Here is a 21,327-nt window from a genome sequence, read left to right as displayed (position 1 = left end):
ACGAATGAAATACCAGACGACTTATCTCCAAAATGTGTTATGACACACACACAGATAACATACGCTATATTATTTCCCTTGCAGGTGCATTAATTGAGTGAAATAGAGACCAAATACATAGAAACGTTTATTTACGAATACATTTTAATAACACATTGTAAAGAGATTAAATCCCTGTGCTTTCTTATGTACAAACCCTTTCTATAAAAGAAAATACAGCTAGGTACTTACAACACCTTAAAAACTAAAATCACAGTGCGCTTTGACATTAAAGTAAAATATAATATTTTACTATTAATAAAAGTATAAACTTATACTCAAAGATCATCTTTTGCTACGTTAAATATGTACAAATAACTTTCGTTTACAAAAAATGTTTAGCGCTCCTAAAGTACATCGGTTGTTTGAATAGTATAGACGTCAGCACATCAACCTACTCCAACTTTCTTCAAACGATTTTCGACTTAGTTACAAAAGAAATAAAGTTGAAGATTTATTCAACTGTCTGTGTAGGTTGATCTGCTTACCTCTGTACCATAGATAGGTAAGATTTCGTTAAATAATATCACATTTGTATACACTACACACCTGAACCCAGAACAGTTTATTCACAATCACTCCCTTCCCAAGGGGAGTTGCAGCCTATCCTTGGCAGTGGTAGGTGTCATGGCCGATACTAGAAGGCTCACTTCTAGTGAATGGAACTGTTATACACATTTCGTCAACACTAATCAATAGTGCTGGATAAACCACGTAGCAAGAGTACCAATTGTTAAGGGCAACGCAAAATAAGTTCTGAGCAAAAATCTCAGCAAAACTGAGCACCAACAAAAGGGGGACCCGACCTTAAGAGGATCCCCGCCATAAGAGGGTTCGCATAGCAAAACTCAGTCCAGCCTTAATCTATTTTCGGTATCCCAATAAACCTTGCTACGGGCTTCTTGCACACTTAATCCGCCATAGCTTGTCAAGGTGTGAAAGCATCGTTGTAGACTCCAGTGGTTAACGCGTCGCGTCTCTTGGCGATGGCATCCCGGGCGGTCGCTATGCCAACAGTCAGCACATGCATCAGCGCCAGGAACAACGCCGTCAGTGTGATCACCACCATCGTCTGCTCAGGCTTCGACCAGTCCACCACCGGGTAGATGAACGGGTTACCCCATCTGTAACATTTATAGACTGTGTTAGTCAGGGATAAAGGGGAATTAATGACTGGTTTCAGGGTCATCTACAAAACATTATGTATAATTAAACCAATTTATTTAATATTGAATAAGTATAAAATGTTAATATTTACATTACAGTACCTAAGTACATACGATAAATTATAGTACCTTAGTAAAGTGGCTTGTCAAAGTGTGCTTGAATAGTAATACTACTAACAGTATAGATTCGCTCTCTAAAATGCTAACGTAGAACACCGGTGATAATTTATTAACTATTTCAGACATAATTAAAACGTGTGAGTTTAATGTAGTTTTTACACGATCAGTACTTTAATTGTACCTCTTAATTATAAAATTCTTAACTATTAGATTTCCACACCGAAAATTAATTTATCCGCAAATATATTTTCTTAATAGCGTAATCAAGGTAAAATAAAATAGCTATAAAATAATATAACAACCGAAACTAAGACCTTTAATTGCACAAGCAAGACATCAAAGCCAAGGTACCCATGGTACGAGTATATATATACTTTACGAGTATATATGTATGTATATACTTTGTGAAATATCACACGAATGCGGCCTTGTCAGTTACTTCTAATTAATTTCTTCCAACGCACATTTAAACTCCTATATGTGTGTAGTTTTTCAAATTTGAACTTTATTAACAATTTTTATAACGTCCATAATTAGGTACATACTTTAAAATAAGAATTTGCGTCCTACTGAACTTTTTAACACCATTGTCAACTCAGAATTTTATCAGTCCATTGTTAAATTCTCTGTATAACTGACTCCTTGCTTGCTTAACTATTGTACTCATATGTAGTTTCGTAATGGGAAAATCCACGGGAAAAACTCATGTTTGAATATGTTTTGTAGATAATATCTCGTCATCAACAAAATTTGGTATAAACTGTTGCAAGTGAGAACGATATGTTTTCCAAGATCTTATAAATAAAGACTGCATGGTATCGATGACTAACATAACATATATAATAATGTAACTGTGAAGTATCATGACATAATATAATATAAAAGTAAGTCGAGTTTTTCTTCCTGACGCTATAACTCCAGAAGGCACAAACCGATTTCCAAGGTTTTGCATTGGTCTCTGGCTTCGTGAGGATTATAGCAAGAAATTCAAGGAAAATTTCAAGAGAAAAGCAGGAAAATAGGGAAAATCATTGGTGGCGAAACTGAGTTCACCGGGTTTGCTAGTTGTCTATATTTTCTATTCTACGTAAACATATTCACATTATAATGTACCAAAGATTTCGTACAACAGTAAGTCCCACGAGGTCATTCTCACGCAGTGATTTATTTTATCTCTTTTGTAGCACAGTACCTACCTACCTAGACAGTATGCGTCGTTTTGCAATACTCGTACCCTGCATCTAGTTCTTTTGTTTATTAAATAGCGTTCGTTCAAGCCTTCAAGGATTTTTACTAAACGTGTTAAATGGATAGAAGTCTGATGTTTAGGTTGGCATTTAGCAAATAGGTTCTAATAGTCCCAGGTAAGTAAATGATCTAGAGAAGTATCTTAGAGTGGAAAATAAAGGTTTTTTTAATTATCAATTTTGAGCACAGGTCGCCCCAGGTGATTTGTTGAGTGTTTGTTTTAATGGAATATGCAACCGCAAAGCGGGCCGTAAGGTATTTTTTTTTACTATTACTGTACATCTACTTAGCCATGTTTAGTGACTTTTAGTAACTAGAAAATACCTAAAAGATTTTGCATGAAAATAAAACACAGAAATTGACCATCCATGAATAAAACCGACGTAGCTAGTAACAGCTGGTAAGTATGTGCTCAATTCATTATTTATTTATTTGTTTATTTCCACCATAACGTCATTGACTGCATTAGTCTCCGTTTGCAAAAGGGCAGTGAGTATTTAATAAACAGTTCTTAGTACATAAAGCATTATGTACTTATTAAATGTTTGCGGGTTTGTTAAATATAACCAAGGTTTTACTTGCGCATCTTTGGCGAACGATACAACCGCGGTCGTTCACATTTTAAGTAGATATACCTATTATTATGTATGTAAGTAGGTACCATATCAAATATTAATACGAAGCTGTTTGTTAAGCTGTACGATTTTACTAATATTTAGGTGAATTTAAAAGACTATTCACTAAGACCGTTTAATCAACTCCCGGCCCCTCGGCCGCTAACAAAAGGTGTTAACTCGATCCTTAAACATAGTTCACATTCGACCCCCGGGGGCGAGAGGGAACGAATTAGTGGCTGAGAGGACACATAAATTATCCTGGGCCGAGGGGCTCAGAGTGGACTAAACGACTAAGACATTGTATCATGGATTGAACCATTATTAATATTATTTAGTTCATGGTTTGTGTTAAAAAAATATTTGTTGCTACTATTTAATTTGTCATTTTAAATTATCAGCTACCTTGATATAAATGGCGAATACCGTAATTATTAACTCTCTCGTAACCTTCAAGGAAATGCAATAATTCTATGACCTACATTTTCCAAACCACAAATCGTTTTGTGGTCAAAAAATCAAGTTCAATGTTAGTGCATTCAAAGTTTATTTAAACGTACACGCAAACAAAAGGTTCTTGACTATCAATCACATTTTGTTCTCAGTTTCACACTCCACTATCTTATGTTATGCGTGGGATATAAACAATCAGACGCTCATTGTTATTCTCCTATTCATAGACCTGTTGGGACATACATGTCAATTTTTCATAGCTTTTAGTCCTCGGTAAACTATGCGCAAATTCCCTTTTTCAGTACATAAAAATAACAGCGATTGCATTCTATTATCAACCGATCGAGTTAGCGCAATCCTATGTAAAGTGAAATCTTTATGTTGTGGCACCATAAAACTAAATGCCCGCCTATGTTATTCGGTCTTGAGCAATAAGAAACCATATCCGTCACTTGTAAGCGATCGAGTGCTAAGAATTCTACCTGATCCTAATTCCTAAGATATATTAACAGATCTGAGAATAAAATCAAGTGTAGAAGAGTCATGCTTCGGCATAAATAGGCTGGCTCGACGGAAGTGATATCACGGCCTCACAGAAAAGCGATGTGAAACAACACTTTCGTTGTATTTCGTTGTGTGAATGAGGTTATCGGAGGCTCTATTAGGTATCCCCCATCCTAATCTTCTCAATTCTCCGAACAACCCTTCAATTCCTAACCCCCAAAAGGCCAGCAACGTACTTGTAACGCTTTTGGCGTTTCAATGCATTCACGGCGGCGGCGATCGCTTACCATCAGGTGATCCGTCTGCTCGATTACCGACTTATACCATAAAAAAAATCTACAGCCACAGTTGACAGATTGCCCTTGAGATTTCTCGATTAACCCAGATAAGTGCTAAACTTATATTACAACTGATCTGGCAAGGTATTCGGTAACATCATGATGTATGCATGTCCTTAAATGATAAAGTATAAACAAATATGCGTAGTGGCATGTCATGCGTCATGCGTAGACACAAGTTCTGCATACTAAACAAATGTTTTTGGAATTGTTTGTTTCCTTATATTATTGTCCCCGAATTCCGAAACGAGGTAAAACTTCTTAATAAGGCTCTGTGAATACTAGACTCGTACGGACGTATCATCTCTGCTGCTAACCTTGCGTTTACTAGCGCTATATTTTGTTCGCGTTCACAGAATTTGTGGCTTATGACCTGCCATAAAACCGAGGGCATTCTTAATACGTAATAGACCTCAAAGGAGGCCTAATTTTTGGCTCGATAATATCAATGTAAGTCCGTGGATAAGTTGCTGAACGATATTTTTTCTTTAAAAGGCTTCTTGCAAGCTTTACCCGGAGCTGCGGATGACTTGATGGGTTATCGGGGACTAGGAACGCGGTGGTTTTTAGTCAGTAAGAATCTGACACTTTGTCTCGTTTCACCCAAGGCCTTAGGAAACATTGGATGAATTTCCCCCCTCAAAAAAACTCTACTGTTAAGAGCGAGTATCCTAAGCAAATTAGTTTTGAAGCAATTTAAATTTCACTTACAATTTCAGAAAAAATCAGTTCAGTACATTGTACTTAGTGAATTCAGATGTAATCTTTTAGTGGGTAACATAGCCTACTTTTCCAATATGATTAGGATTGAGATTCACTCAACACAAATCCTTTAAAGGCCTAGTTGCAGAAGGAAATCTACCTAATAAATATTTTCTCTTTCTTTTTTACAAAAAAACATACCGAACGAATTGAGAACCTCCTCCTTTTTGGGAAATCGGTTAAAAAGAATAGTTACAACTCACCGAGGTAATACTTATGAACTTGAATTAAACACGTGCGAGTGTCCATCGACCTCTCGGCACATTGGTCGTGTGTCATTCAGAAGTCGAGGCTCTATCGTTACGACATTGCAACAAACAATCTCCGATCCGACGCGCGGAACAATCAATTAGATCATTACATATTTGATCTTGAACTTTTACGTTGTTGCAAGCAATGGCGTGTTGCGAAAATGTCTCATTTGAATGTTGAGTACGTATTTTGTCATAGATTATGTTCATTATACAGGGTGACTTTGAATTCGACGTATTCCTCTCGGGAGGTGATAATATAACTAATTTCCCACAAAATTAGCCCTGATGTCCCTGGTCCGAAAGTGTCTAGTTTCTGAGATAAGTATTCAACATTTTTGGTTTTGGTAATAAAATCCCGAACTGATTACAAAATCATCAATAAATAAAAAAATACTGGTTGGATTTTAGTAGTTTTAGTTTTAATCAGTTGCCAATACATCAGTTATCATTTATAAATACTAATAATGGCAGAAATATCATTCGTTTTAAAATAGCAAGTAATTTCTTATCAAATTTTGTTTTGTGTCACTAATTTGGTCGATAGAAAACTGGATTTATTTCAAAAAAAATATATGACACCAAGCGTGCAAACTATTAGAAAAACTTCCTTGGTTTATTAGCTACCCAGAAACATAAAATTATTTAAAAAAATCTCAAAAACAAATGAATTAATTTGATGATAAGTAGAGTGTAAAGAGAAAAGGGCAATTTCAAAAACATCTTTATTTGCAAAATTTTGTTCAAAGTAACCTCCCCTACGACGAATACATACCCGAACACGCTTCCTTATCTCTATGACGGTCACTCTTAGACTGAATATGCGTCTTATTTAGTCATTATCTTCAAATATGTTTTGGAGAAGAATTTCGATACACGGCCTATTCCGTCTGTATAAACAAGGGACTTCATGTAAAAATCAATCGGCCTTAGGTTCTGGTCATTGTGCATGCCATGTAGTCATGTAGTGGGATCGCCCTGCCAATATAACACGTGGGAACCGAGACATCCTACCATTGCCGCACAGTAGTTCGATACTGCGCTGGACAAACTATCACAATATCCATTATTAGCCCCAAAAAAGTCAACGAAATCTAAAAAAGCAAAACTAACAGGTCCACGGATACGGTTTTGATTCAAATGTTTGGATGGGTATCATTAATAATGACTTGATTGGGCTCTATTTTTTTTTACCCAATAATTTAAATGATGAGAATAAAGATTAATTTGTAAGGAATGAGCTAGGATCATTGTTTTAAATTTGAATTTAGAAACAAGATTATGAGTTTATTCGAACACGACGATTGTTTAGTGCACTATCGAACTACTGTGCGGCAGTGGTTGGATACATCGGTTTTCAGGCGTTGGATTGACAGGGCGGTCCCACTACATGACTACATGGCATGCACAATGACCAGAACCTAAGGCCGATTGATTTTTACATGAAGTCCCTTGTTTATACAAACGGAATAGGCCGTGTATCGAATTTTTCTCCGAAACATATTTGAAGATAGTGACGAAACAAGACGCATATTCAGTCCAAGAGTGTCCGTCATAGAGATAAGGAAGCATATTGGGGCATGTATTCGTCGTAAGGGAGGTCACAATGAACAAAATTTAGCAAAATAACATGTTTTTGTAATTGAGTTTTTCTCCTTATACTCTACTTATCATCAATTAATTCATTTGTTTTTGAGAATTTTGGTAATTATTTTACGTTTCTGGGTAGCTAATAAACCAAGGAAGTTTTTCTAATAGTTTGTACGCTTAGTGTCGTATATTTTTTTTGAAATAAATCCAGTTTTCTATTGACCAAATTAGTGACACAAAGCAAAATTTGATAAGAAATTACTTGCTATTTTAAAACGAATGATATGTCTGCCATTATTAGTATTTATAAATGATAACTGATGTATTAGCAACTGATTAAAACTAAAATTACTAAAATCCAACCAGTATTTTTTTATTTATTGATGTTTTTGTAATCAATTCGGGATTTTTTACCAAAACCAAAAATGTTGAATATCTCAGAAACTAGCCACTTTCCGCCCAAGGACCTCAGGGCTAATTTTGTAGGAAATTAGTTGTACTATCACCTCCCGAGAGGAATACGTCGAATTCAAAGTCACCCTGTATAATATAAGGTTCTATTTATAAATCGTATGTATTAATAGACATTTAGTTATATCAGACGCATGTATGAATAATGTTCATTAACATTTTAAGCCGCGTCGTTGGCCGAGTGGTTGCAAGTGCGACTGCCGGACAAGGGGTTTCGGGTTCGATACCGGGTCGGTGGTATGAAAGGCGGAACGATTTAACCATAAAATTTAAAGCACGAATTAAGGTGCTAATTTGGATCGGTCTAGTCATGTCACATGTAAAAAATGTTTGTCCAATACTTGCTAAGGTCTTTGATGAATGTCTGTCTGTGTGTTGACATTGATATATTAATTGGTGTGAAGGATATATTAGAGCAAGATGAACAACGTCGAAATAATGCTAATAAATACAGTTTTAACATATTGACATTAAACTTAAAACTATAATTGCGAAATATCTTTTTATAATTTAAAAATAAAATGTCATGTACAATAGATAGGAATAATAAGTAGTTTTATTTATTTTTTAATATATTTAAAGTCACTTTTTAATAATAAATCTTGCTTTATACAGTAATCTTATCAGTAGGTATGTTAATTTCGAGGTGATCTGCGCTAAGGAGTAGTTAGTTTGTAATATTGTGCAGACCAATAGATCAATCAGCTCTTGCGCTAACTAAATGTATATTTTTTCTTGTCTTTGCCCGATCTCCGACAATGTAATTCGCAATAACTCGATAGTTAGAAGAAGAGATTTTTTTTGAATTCTATCTCCTCACTGAGTCTTATTCCATATTTATATTCTTTATAAACTAGAAATTATATGATATAGGCTCACACTATTACATGGCACTTGTAACACAAATGGTGAAAAGTGGTTGTACATTGTATAGCGGAATTAAGTGCCATAATGTGCACCTCTGCCTAACCGTTCGGGGATAAAAGGCGTGACGTTGCATAAATAAATAAATAAATTATATTATACTAGCTACTTCCGCGCGGTTTCACCCGCTCTGCTCGGTTCCTATTAATTGTAGCGTGATGTTTTATAGCCTATTACCTTCCTCGATAAATGCACTATTCAACACAAAAATAATTATTCAATTCGGACAAGTAGTTCCGGAGATTAGCGCGTTCAAACAAACGAACAATCAAACAAACAAACTCTTCAGCTTTATAATATTATTATATATTAAGTATAGATACTCACGGGTCCAGTCCGCCAGCGAAGAAGTAGATGACACTGAAGAGCATGTAGGCTCCGGCGAAGTACAGTGGCTGCATCACGTGCATCAGTCGGCTGGGGTGTGCTGAGCAGACCAGCTCCACCAGCATCACCGCCGAGTTGACTCCGTGCAGCATGATGTCCAGCACCGGATTCGGTGCAAAGTTCACCGTGTTCGCAGCTGGAAACCACCATTATGTTGTGAAAATGTGAAGTGTGTGTAGAATGGTTGGTCTATTGAGACATAGTTTGCTTATTTCTGCTCTTAATTATTTTTATATGGATTTTCTCCTGTAACGTGGGGCGTTTACAAATATACAATTTCACATACTCATCACACTCAGTCTAGGAACAATAATTGTGGATCACACAGAATTGCTCCGTGTGGGAAACCTGCTTACACGTTGTGTGGCAGTGGGTTGCCCAGCCCCCGCGCCAAACGTGCTATCTTTCAATATTTAGAGGTATAATAGATTTTATTTTATAGAAGTTAACGTGAAACTCAGCAGGTGTAAATAAATATGGATAAAAATAGCACAGAAGTGCTGTATTTGAATTCTGTCTGGAAGCTAGCATCTATCTGTGCTCTCAAAGTTGCCTTGTTTATGTAAACGAAAACTAAAAACACTGATTGAACGCTATGTTTTGCGACTCTAGAACGTGATGCGCATAGATATTATTTTTATATAAAAATGTTACCAGTACATGTTATTAAAGTATGATGATTATGCTATGAACATTAAACATCATAAATTATATTTTACTGAGTTCTATTATATTGTGTTTTAAGATAGCCCTTTTGATATTGACCTCCATATTCTAAGGGCTTTGTAGTGTGAAGTATTCAGGGTCACAGTTTCGTAAGACAACGTGTGTTTGAGAGTAGGGTTGTCCGTCATTGGGTTGCTAGTGAAAGTCAGTACACTGAGTTGTTAGAGCGCCCTACCAGCCCTACATTGATTTGGTTTTAGGAGCGCCCACTTTCCTATATTGCCTTGTAACTAATACAGTTGCTTAATTATTAAAATTTTAATTAGGTAATGCTTTTGACAATTTGTATCTTAATAACAGTAAAGCAGGTGCGAACGATACAGTTTTAATAATCTCAATTTTAATCTCGGTTGATAGCAACCATTGTGACGTCTCCACCAACTAAGTAATAGACAACCTGACTGCTCTCCAACGGTATCGATTCCCGTAGGGAGCAACTCTTTGTATGCTCCACAAATTGTTGTATCGGTTCTGGGTGTGCATGTGAAATTGTATGTTTATAAACGAACCCGAGACTAGTGTGGGGCAATGTTTAAAAAAACCTAAGTACAAACAATAGTAATTGAAAAAATAGCAAAATTTGGTAACACTTTAACAGAGTCTATCGGAACTAATCTAATTATGAACGCTTCTTTTTTGGAAGCAATCGATGACTTAGAAAAATAAACTATTGCAAATGAAGTAGGTAAGTAATGGAACCCGCTGAACTTGTTTACAACTTTAGGGTCTATAGAGCAGTCAATAAACTGTTTGTAGGTCAATCTAAGTAATTAACACTTAAAACCACTCTGTAGGAAAAATGTGTATTTAATATGGCTACTACGATTTATAATAAAATTCCAAAAAATATAAAAGATAACAGTAGTAGACATATTTTTAAGTATAAATTGTAATTTTTCTTGATAGAATATTATTACTATAATCTTAGTGATTTTCTAGCATAGTAATAGCTGCCAATATGTTTCGTATCTGTTTTGTTTCTTGTATATTTTCATTTATTTAAACTTATTTGATTTTGTATTAAAAATTACTTTATTCTACTATCACGCATGAGCACATTTTACCTAAGACCTTTATGTAACCTGTGAATCACGAAAAAACAATTTGATTTGATTTCAATTAATTCAGAAGCCTAACTTGTAATTGCGATAAAAAATAACTAGATCTAGGTTACCAAAGAAATGTTTCGCTTCTGTGCAGTTGCAACTATTAAGCAGCAGAACGTATTTTTGTTAACTTTTTGTATCGATTACATCTCCTTTTTATAGATTCAGAATAACAGTTGCACGTTTTCACCAGTAATCTTTTAAGCCCCGTGTAATACTCTTGTAACATCTAGTAATACCTCTACTAAGCTATTATTAATTTCAAATGCAATTTTTATATTATTGAAAACTATAGGCTACTCGACGTCGCCATGTCTGCGCATGTTGGTCATGGTGCAGAGTCCCTCTGTGTCTCGAAACCAGTAGAGCTTTTCTCCATTAATTTACGTGAGTATACCGTGATTTTTTGTTACTTTTGGTATGTCTCACGATAGTTATTATAAACAGAATGACAGTTTTTACGACTTAAAGTTAGTTGATAAAAAAGGGATGAAGTACTTACAAGTCTTCAGAATTCCCCAGTAGAAGACCGTGATGAGGAAGGAGACAGGAATCGTGATGTTGTACAGGATCCAGTATGTCTTCACGTACCATGGCAGGCCGAACGTGGCGTCTGTGGATAAATTAAAATATTGGTACAGCTCACTGCGATACATTCCAATGTTTCCGATACTAGCCCTGAACACAGATTAGATAGACTTTTGAATGTCGAACCTTTTTTATTAGCAGCTTAGAAGCTATAAATGTACGTAAATACCACGTCCTTTCTTTTATTATGTAGACAGATTTAAATATCATTAACATGCGGTTATCTTCGTTGTTTGTTTATAATATTTTCTACAAAACTCATTTCTCCATCAGTGCACGTTCGCTACGCTCTTGCGTGGTTTCTGATTGTTTTTTTTTCAATGGGAAATCTACGCATAATCACAATCTAATGTATAATAATTTTGTGAATGTAACGTTCACAGCTTCCGCTAACATTGGTCGATGTGAAACAGAACTAATGCATCCGCTCCACAACTGTATAACATTATGGACGACCTCCAACAAAATGTTAAACACATTTGCAATAGTGGAATATTAGTTAACATGTATTATAGAACTGGTTATTTAAATACCGGGAGATAGTAAGTTATGGGTGTAGCGAGTGATAGATGAGATAATGCAGAGGAGGTACAAGACCTCAGAATGAGGCACGACCGGCGCGGCGAGGTCAGCCGACTACATTCATACGTGGGCCTCGCAGCACGTGCCAGTGCTATACTTCGACGTGACCCTCTGACATGACCATATTGCCCATCCATACATCCTTTTTTAGACTTGATACATCATCTCCATAACATACCGTCTCGTCTATCAATAACTTCGCAGACTTGAACTAATCAGTGGACGTAGAAATAATTATTACACCACTATTGTTATTAGTAGGTACATGTAAATATATATTGATAAAGAAAATACGTGCAATTCTTATCAATCGATATCGATACGTTACACACGTGTTAAATAAACATAAGTAAGAAAACAAGCGTACCAATGGGCTTCTTATAGAAAGCGTATGCGGAAACCGAAGTACCGAAGCCCGTAGTGAGAACGATTAGTAGGAAACCCCAATGTGTTAAGTATATGAACCAATGGCCGAAATGTTTATTCAATGTCAAGGGCACAGCGATAGACGCGAGCAGAACGCACGTCGAGAACAGGAAGAGGAAAGTCCGGAGCAGTAGCAGCGGCGCGGCCGAGCGGCTGCTTTGCCAGCAGCTCACGTAGAAGTTGCTGGGGGACGGGTGCTCCAGCAGACACATGCGCCAGCGACACTCGGCCCGCGCGCACCCCACACACAGCATCGCGTCCACAGTGCACTACCGCCGAACATTAACACTAACAAAGAACACTGAACACAAACACTATGCAACTGCATTTCCAAACGTTCTTTGTTCCACGCGTGATCACATTATCCTTCGCCAGGTTCCGATGATAACCTTAATTTTATCGGATCTTTATTCGAAGCATGAAATAGTACCGATCGTGTACATAGTTAGTGATCAACTAAGCAGTGAAAATGTACTGCAAGCAGTGGAGCGTGAGGACGACGCGACGACGCGACGACGACGTGACGGCTCGATCTTGTAACAACACTCTTTCTGTAATGAACTTGTTCCTTTGTATCGCCAAGGCCTTGCGACATAGATTTTTAATCGTTTCTTGCGATTTCCATTTTTATTTATACTTCGCTGGTTTATTTGCACGAAGCACCATTGTTGTTTATCGTGAAGACATCGTGTGCAGCTGTTAAACGTGTTGTTAATGATAAATGTAGCACTTGTATGGGTGGTAAGTACCTACTGCCTATACATGTTGGTGATACCCTCTTTATAATTAGGTGTAATTTTACCTGTTAGATAACGATGGCATGCGAGTTCACAAACACATCTTGCCTAAAAGTATTGTGAGTAAACATGTTTACACTAAGTTTTTATCACTTATAAATGTAACAACGGAAATATTTTTTGCGGGTCCAGAATCTATAATATGTTTGATGTTCTACGTCAAAATTTGTTTTGGTGACTGAGTTGCACGAGATTTTATCTGTTGTGGAAGTAAGTAGAGATTGTTTATCTTATATTTAATCAAGCCTTAACCTTCCCACGGTCTTAGTTCACTTCCAACAATAGCATAATTACGTGCAGACTATTTTTGTAATTATAACAGACATAAGCAAACCAGCTCAGGAAAATATTGCGAAGAAAATATTGCAAGTAGGTACCTAACTGCGTACATTTTTCACTGGACTGCGTGTTTTTCCATAATACATATTTATTTTTAGATCACTTGCAGGTTAATAGGAAAAAGAAAAACGTACACTACCTATGTATGAAAGTGAATTAGTAAATACGTATGTATGCACCAAGTGTGTTGTCAGGTGCCAGGTGATAGGCAACACTAATAATTATCTAAAAATCTGGTTTTATTAATTTTCTTTTGCGAAAGAATCATGCACGCGTGACTAAACTGACTGAGTCGGTGGCGTGAATCTATTATACGAAACAGGAATGCCGCAGTTGTCAGGCTAACTAGTGTAAGTACCGGGGGCAGTTCTTGCACCAGCTACCGCTGCACCATCCGCAGCCGCAGCCAGGATGCTATGTGAAACACAGGTGGAGCAACCACCGCCATTAGTGACGCACCACCGACTGGCTCGGAACACGACCATTATCACTCGATTAGCCCAGTGATTAAATGCAACCTACCTGTCAAACCTCTGCGTCCTATGGCCACGAATATTCCGAACGACGACTCCAGTACAATGAATGCCAGCCCCCAATGTGTCATGTACAGGAAGAACATCTGTGTCGGGCCCCAGAAGAACGACATCGACCAGATGAGCACGAACAGCGCCCACACGAGGATGGGCACCCTCCAGTACAACGGAGACACCCTGCCGCAACAGGACCTCGTGAATGGCTCGGAAGACTCATTCTTCTCACTTCCGAGGATTCCCGTGATGCAGAAACCCGCTTGTCTCCAAGACCACTGCATCTTTACTTCTTTGTATATTATCAGTTGACGAATAATTTATACTTAGTAATGCTCGGTCTGTTTACTCATAACATCTCACGTGAGCCTCCAGTATGTTTGTTTAGCTGCGAACAAGGACAGAAAATAGGAATATTAAGTGAGCTATAAAGTAATTTTCTACAAAAATGGTATTTTGGCGGTCGATGTGATGTTGTTTGTCGTGGAAATTAACGAATAGGAAGTATGTATATATGTATATTTATATTTTATTTTACTAGAACTAGGAATGATGTTGGCATTGACTACGTGCGTTATAATTAAGATATTTGCATTAATATCTCGTTCAAATGCCGTCTGTTAATTTACTAAAGCAGTAATAGGTACACGTGATTCAGTCACTAGAACTGTTATTAGAACATGTGCGGAAGTTATTGAAACGGCTTCTCAGTCCTTTTATTGGATATAGAAACCAAACAATTTTGACAAGATGGGTAAATATTCAGAACTGTTGCAAACTCCAATCACACAAACTGAGAATGTAATAGAAATTCCTTCCTAGCTTCATAAAATATATGTTACGGTAAGAGTGAATAATTGAAAATTATTAATAATTATCTACTATTATTAATAATTACCGAAACTCGCGGTAAAAGTGATAAATTAATCACATTTGTCGCTTATTATTAATAATTTTACCCTAGTAGTGATAAATGTAATAAGTGGCCAAGATGTTATTTTTATTTCAATTTAAAAGGCAGTATATTGTACTTACACAACAAATATTTGTTGAATTCTATGATAATACTTTAAAAATTCAAATTTGATGCATTTATAGGTGCTACAGAAGATTTACAGGCAAACCAAATATGATTATTAACGATTGCTTTTAGGATTCGTGTTGATTTTGTTAATGAAACAATAATTGTTTAATTTTATTTTTATTACAATTTTATGTACCACGATAGACTTTTTTGCATAAGTTTGATGGTAGATTAGATTTTTAAAAGAATTTTATTGTTAATTTTGTGATAAATGTGCCCTTTTTGGCGAGGCGAGAGGGAGTTTCAGACTTTTACTTACTAAAAACCACCCCATTCCTACTCCTGCTCTTCGAGCCGGAGCCCCGGTATACCCGCTAGGTAGTCCGCAGCTCCAGATCAGGCATCACCCCTACTGGGCCCCATCTGTGGTGGTCTGATGGCTCTTTGAGGCGCGCGCAAAACTCGACGCGCCGCACGCACGGGTCTGGTTCTAGTCGGGCGGCGAGCTACCCCTACTCGCCGTCCGCAGACCCGCACTTACGCGCAGAATATGTGAATTTGTTGTCCTTTCGGTTTAAAGCAAGTACAAGTAACCTTGTTTGTGTGATCTCTAATTAATATAATCGTAAGACGGTGTTTAATATTATAAATAAATACATGCTCGTCAAAAAACAGGGTTTATATTTATTTTATTACTTTCACCAATATGTGTCGTGAATTATTAATAATCACTACTAAAAGTAATAAATTTCGATCGATTATTCACATTTACCAAAACGTGTGGTCATTATTAATAATTTTGTAAAATTATTAATAATTTTCAATTAATCAGATTTACCGTAACATATACATAAAGTATTGATTGTTCATTAGCACTTAAAATACATAAGTGCTTAATGAGATTCTATGCCGCACCGTATAAAACGAGTACCCAATGGAATGCCTATTATAAGGTACGTACGCAAATTGATAATAATTTAGTTATGTACTTTATTAAATAGAACGCGTTTGATAATCACGAAAAAACGTAAAAGTCAAGGTAAATTATCATTTATCAGTGAATACCTATAAGTTCAATACTAATAGTTTTCGTGTTTTACATTTATCGCGTTAAATTGTTAATTGATTTTTGCCTTTCATAAGTGTTGTTTAGGAATTTAGTAAATAAAGCTTCGGGTAGGTAAATGTGGGGAATAGGTGCTAATCATTCATGACTAATTTATTTACACGACTGTCGTAAAAATGTTTTATATTTCGAATGCACACTAGACATGTAAACATCGATGTGTGTACATTTAGATATAGGCGTCATGTAAGAATTAGGAAAAACCAAAAAACACAATGAAACAAAAAATAACTTAAATTCCTAACACCCCAAAAGGCTGGCAACGCACTTGTATCGACTCTTGCTTATCATCAGGTGATCCGTCTGTTCGTTTACCAGCTTATATCATAAAAAAGATCTAACTAATATGTACTTTGAACAACCACCTTTTAAAATAAGTGCCTCTAATATATGCTTAGCGTGATTAATGCCAATGGAAGTCGACAAAGAAAATCGACGTACATACTCGAATAATTTGTATGCTGTCATTAAAAAAACAATTTAAATAAATGCATTTTAATGACGAATGTAATTTTAACTCGATTACTGAACTTATAGCTGTGACAATGTCGTGTCATTCGTCACAAAGAACGTAAGAGGTCACTAAATATTATGTATTATGAGTTTTAACCACATAGTTCCCGATCTCGCGGGATCTCTTCAAAAATGAGATGTGGAAGATATTCACAAATTCTTTTACCTATGTATAAATAAACACAAACCAAGTTCAAGTTCAGTGGGTTGTGTTTGTGCACAGCTGTTGATGTTGACCTACATAGCATAAGTATATAGAAGCGTCATTTGCGTCGAACGAATCAGGGGGCCTACTCTAATTCAACGAACGAACGAAAAGACTTCGCAGGCAGCATACTACAATTATATTTATTGCGAACTTTCGTGAACAAAAATGAAATGAAGATAAATAAATAGATTTTAATATGAAATTAAAAATAAAACGTTATTTCAAGTAATTCTTTTAATAAATCAATAAAATCTACGGCCGAAGATTAAACGAAACTTCGGATTTGAGAACCGGAGTAGGCCCCTAGTTTAGATGCGAAACTTTTATTTACGAAGCGTATTATCGTCATAAAATATGCAATAGGTTTTGGTAAGTTTAAGGTCATATATCTTTAGAATTTTGTTATTTTATGCGACAGACAGACTTAATTTGTAACTTAATTAGTTTGCATTAGGTATAAATGTTAATTTATAATACATTAAAATATTCGATGAAGGTCCATTGTAGTCAAATTTGTCGATGTTTACTGTAAACAAATAATTGTCTTGTAATAACTGAAACAGTGCTTGTAGTGCCTACATTTATGTGTTTGTAAGGTTTGAATTCACGGAAAAGCCCATTAACTTCCTGATTGCAAATACACACTGGCTAAAAACATTAGCAAACCTCGTGTACACATTATTGAACGAATTAGTAAAACAGTCAAACATTTGTGACGTTAATATTTGCAATGGACAAGCAAAACATTAAAAGTTATTTTTGACAAAAACTTATTTGCTATTTTTATTGGCAGTTCGACTAGTCATAATTTTAGAAACGATAAAAATTTTAATAAAAGTTAATAGATACTCGGCGACACGTGTTTGAAAGGTTGTTATTTAGATTTCTGCTCGGTACCCAATCAGTTTGCAAGGTTAAGCAGTGCTTGCAGGGTCAAGTGTATGTTAAGCGATGGTTTCTTGTTTACCAACAGAACGGACGCAGTCTTCAGTGACCGCTAAAGCGTTTTAACTATTTGTTAATAACTTATACTTGGTAACATACAGTATAATGCATTGGAAAATTAAATATCTAACTACAGTGGGTACAAAGCCATAAAATGCATAATGTTATAAAAACAAATAAAGCTATGTGTTTGAAGTCAAAGCATTGCTTCATGCCCATAGTAAGTAAATACTAAGTACATACAATTTTACAACATTTGTCCGTTTCGTATATACAAAATTAAGATGTATAGTAAATTACCTTTTGTTTCGACGTTGCGACTGCGGCCACAATAGGGCACGGTATTGTTTTGTTTTTGACAAAATTAATAACGACACGAACCGTATTCACAAACAATACTAAGCAACTGAACTCTTAGTATTTTGCAAATGTTAGCACAATGGCCAACGTTAGTTTTGTTAAGTTAAGCCGTCTTGTCGGCATCTCGTAAAACTTTATTTGTGTTCGATTGTTTGTTATTTACGTCGCCGTCGACCTACAACCTCCTATAAGGCAGCCAAGGAGCACAATACGTGGAAAAATCATTTCAAGGGCATTAGAAACTGAGGAAAACGCTCGCTCATTATCCTAACCTTTAAGGATGCGCGCCAGTCACGATAACTGGATTTGTAATAACATAAGGATATGCTACTACCAGCTCTAACTGTCTGCCGGTGCTCGCGTGTTACTAAACATCCGATTTACTATGTGAATTGCCTTTATTATAAGTTACTTGTAACTGATTATATCAACTAAGTACATGGAACACCCATAGACGCATACCGTGACGTGAAATCACGAGTTTGAGAAATAGGTCTAAGAAAGAGGTCGTACTTCTGATTTTTCTTCATGAAATAATTTTGTAGCACAGATACCGTTATCTACTTCACACCACTTTCAAGGATTCATCGAGTCGTGTTCTCGTGTTCAGAACACTTAACTGAGTTCCTTTACTCTTAATTGATTTCCCGTGTTTAAGTATTGAAGCCAGGGCTTTTCACCCTCGCGCAGTTTTAGAAACTAAGGTTAATGTTAATTAATGTTATTATTATAGTAAGGTTTGACGACCGACGACCCGATAGTTATGTGCAGTTATATATTATGATGATCTTTTCGAGTTACGTGTAGACTGACAAAGTTGCAGACTATTTGGGGCTGTCAGCCAATATCTAGGCGCGTCAGTGGGAGATGGGCCAAATTCTAGCACCGGCAATAGAAACAGTTCCAGATATAGCTTGCGATAATATACTGTTGGTATTTAAGTTTTTTTGGGAACAAATACTAAGAGCACGTGGTGCGAAACGAGATGCGATGACTCTCTCCTGACCTACCTCTCGCAATTTTAATCACGACCTACACGGGGCGTTGCTTTTATAGACTATATATTTTGGTCAAAAGGTAGACAAGAGCTGACGAATTCATAAGTCTACGCCAGTTATTTTATTATTTCCATTGTATGTAAATGGGGATGATTCAAGTTTATATAAATATTTAAGTAAATAATGCTTTATTTCACTCTGCTTCTTGACTCCCAGACGTTTTACATTAAAACTACATACTCATTTAACCATTATACTACACACATGCTTTTAAATACTCCCTAACGTTATGTAGTAAGTATAGTCGTAAGGCCGTCGGTTCGTTCCCTTAAAGGACAAGTAGCCTTCTAATAGTAAGTGATAGTGGAAATCCTTTACATGCCTAAGTACCAGGTCTAGGAGTTCTTCTTTATGTAGCTGTCGACCTATCGACTAAATATGCGGCCGATACTTAATCAAGTAATTACAAGTAATATAAAGTGCCTAATATTAAAGCGCGCTAACGTAATTGTGAATTATAACTGAATTTGTGTTTATTACTTTGTTTGTTAGCTAAGTTAATATGTATCATTCGTTGTTTACGTACTGAGTCAATGACTGACAACGCATACTAAACTGCTGGTTTGAAAAAGATGAAGTTTAGCATGTTTTTGATGGGTAAAAGTTAGTAATAAGAGGAAATATATTGGGTTTTATATGGGAGGAAAAATAACAAGTGCGTTAATAATTAATTGTGTACCTTTCAAAGTAAATGAATGTTGTAGTTTTAAATGAGAATTAGTATTGTAGGTAGTATGTATTTGTACTCACAAATAAATATATAGTGTGTGCCTAAATACTTATTATGAGCACTTACTTACGTAGTTTAGAAAATTTTAATTTCCATTTAAACTGATGTCATTTTATGTAGTCATGTTAGATGTGTTTATTTGTACATTGAGCAGATATAATAATCAGTAGTTATGTATTATGAAAATGATATGTAATAATATTATATGTACATCTGTCTACATACGAAGAGTTTATCGTAGATATAACAATGAATGTTTTTAAAATGGTAGCTTGTAATGATATTTTATTTCTTTGTTAAGTGACGCCGGCATGTGAAGAGTTATAATAGAAAAGGTATATATTTTTTGTTACGTGAATAATTATGTAGATTTTATAGGAATATTATATTATGTACCTGAAAATACATATTTAGCATATTGACATCATCGATCTTTGGTTGTTTTGTTTAATAAAATTGTTTGGTATGACTGTACTCGTATTTGTATTAAGAACACTTGTGTTCATTAAATAAAATTATTTACAGATATAAACAGGATTGAAATTTTATTGTATTATATTTTATTTTATTGTATTATTACGTTTAATTAGTAAGGAAATAATTTATTGTAGATTCTAATTTTATTTGATTTGATTTTATATAAGTTACGTATGTAGTGAAAATATTTGTCTACTCAAAGCTATCAAACAGTGTTCGAATATTTTTTAATTACCCCATTTTAGATCTCTTCGATTTGCCTGATGTTAGAAAATTATTACCGATGTGATATTTTTTTTTCAAAACTACAAAAGTAACAGGCAATTAAAATCTCATCATGGTACAAATAAACATTTATTAATAATCATTAATTAATAAATATAATTATGTTCATTTAGAATGTTTTATAGGATACAATAAATTGTAACGTTTAGAAAAGAAAAAAAAAATATAGGTACCTAATAGCGGTGGTAACTGATTGGATATACGTACGTATAAAATACTTTTCTTTTCCGTTTTTTTCCAAGACTGAACTCATTATTCCATGAAAGAGAAAATAGTACGGGTGCGTGCTTAAATGAATTAATGCCAGTTAATTATAATACATACCACTTATACTTTATTTCTGACACACACTATTCACTTCTAATTCAAAATATAAATAAAATATATTTCAAAGAACTTCGCGCTTTTACGATATGTTCATAAGTTTGCGCGGTTCTATAGTGAAATATAAACTAGGTAGTGTGAGCACGCAGCGCGTGTAGCTGCGCGCGAGTGCCGCGCGACTAATGTTCTGATAGTGCGCGCGCGGGATGCTGGGCCGTGCGCGCACGCATGTGAGGTCAACTGCGGCCACCGTCAGCGCCGCAGATCATGCTTAACTTACCGCCTCAAATTATCCTTCACGCATCATCAATGATTCCGA

General features: G+C 35.6%; 1 protein-coding gene across 3 annotated transcripts; it reads right to left on the bottom strand.

Annotated features, from left to right (window-relative positions):
* Nucleotides 1-114: 114 nt before the first annotated feature.
* Nucleotides 115-21,208, bottom strand: LOC118278806 (protein rolling stone). 3 transcript variants are annotated; one of them, XM_035598179.2, is made up of 5 exons: nucleotides 21,009-21,208; nucleotides 13,954-14,346; nucleotides 11,202-11,312; nucleotides 8,808-9,003; nucleotides 115-1,163 (listed from the first exon to the last, which is right to left on the bottom strand). In XM_035598179.2, exons 2-5 carry the CDS (start codon nucleotides 14,240-14,242, stop codon nucleotides 968-970), a joined length of 792 nt encoding a protein of 263 aa, XP_035454072.2. In that variant the 5' UTR covers nucleotides 14,243-14,346; nucleotides 21,009-21,208; the 3' UTR covers nucleotides 115-967. The 3 variants fall into 3 exon arrangements, with proteins under 3 accessions (XP_035454072.2, XP_035454080.2, XP_035454064.2); XM_035598187.2 differs by lacking the exon at nucleotides 21,009-21,208 and adding an exon at nucleotides 18,075-18,736; XM_035598171.2 differs by lacking the exons at nucleotides 13,954-14,346; nucleotides 21,009-21,208 and adding an exon at nucleotides 12,237-13,053.
* Between the last annotated feature and the right edge of the window lie 119 nt (nucleotides 21,209-21,327).

This window comes from Spodoptera frugiperda, chromosome 15 (genome assembly GCF_023101765.2).
Source record: "Spodoptera frugiperda isolate SF20-4 chromosome 15, AGI-APGP_CSIRO_Sfru_2.0, whole genome shotgun sequence".
Taxonomy (NCBI): Eukaryota; Metazoa; Arthropoda; class Insecta; order Lepidoptera; family Noctuidae; genus Spodoptera; species Spodoptera frugiperda.
The sequence above is the reverse complement of the archived record's forward strand: the minus strand, read 5'-3'. Positions and strand labels throughout refer to the sequence as shown.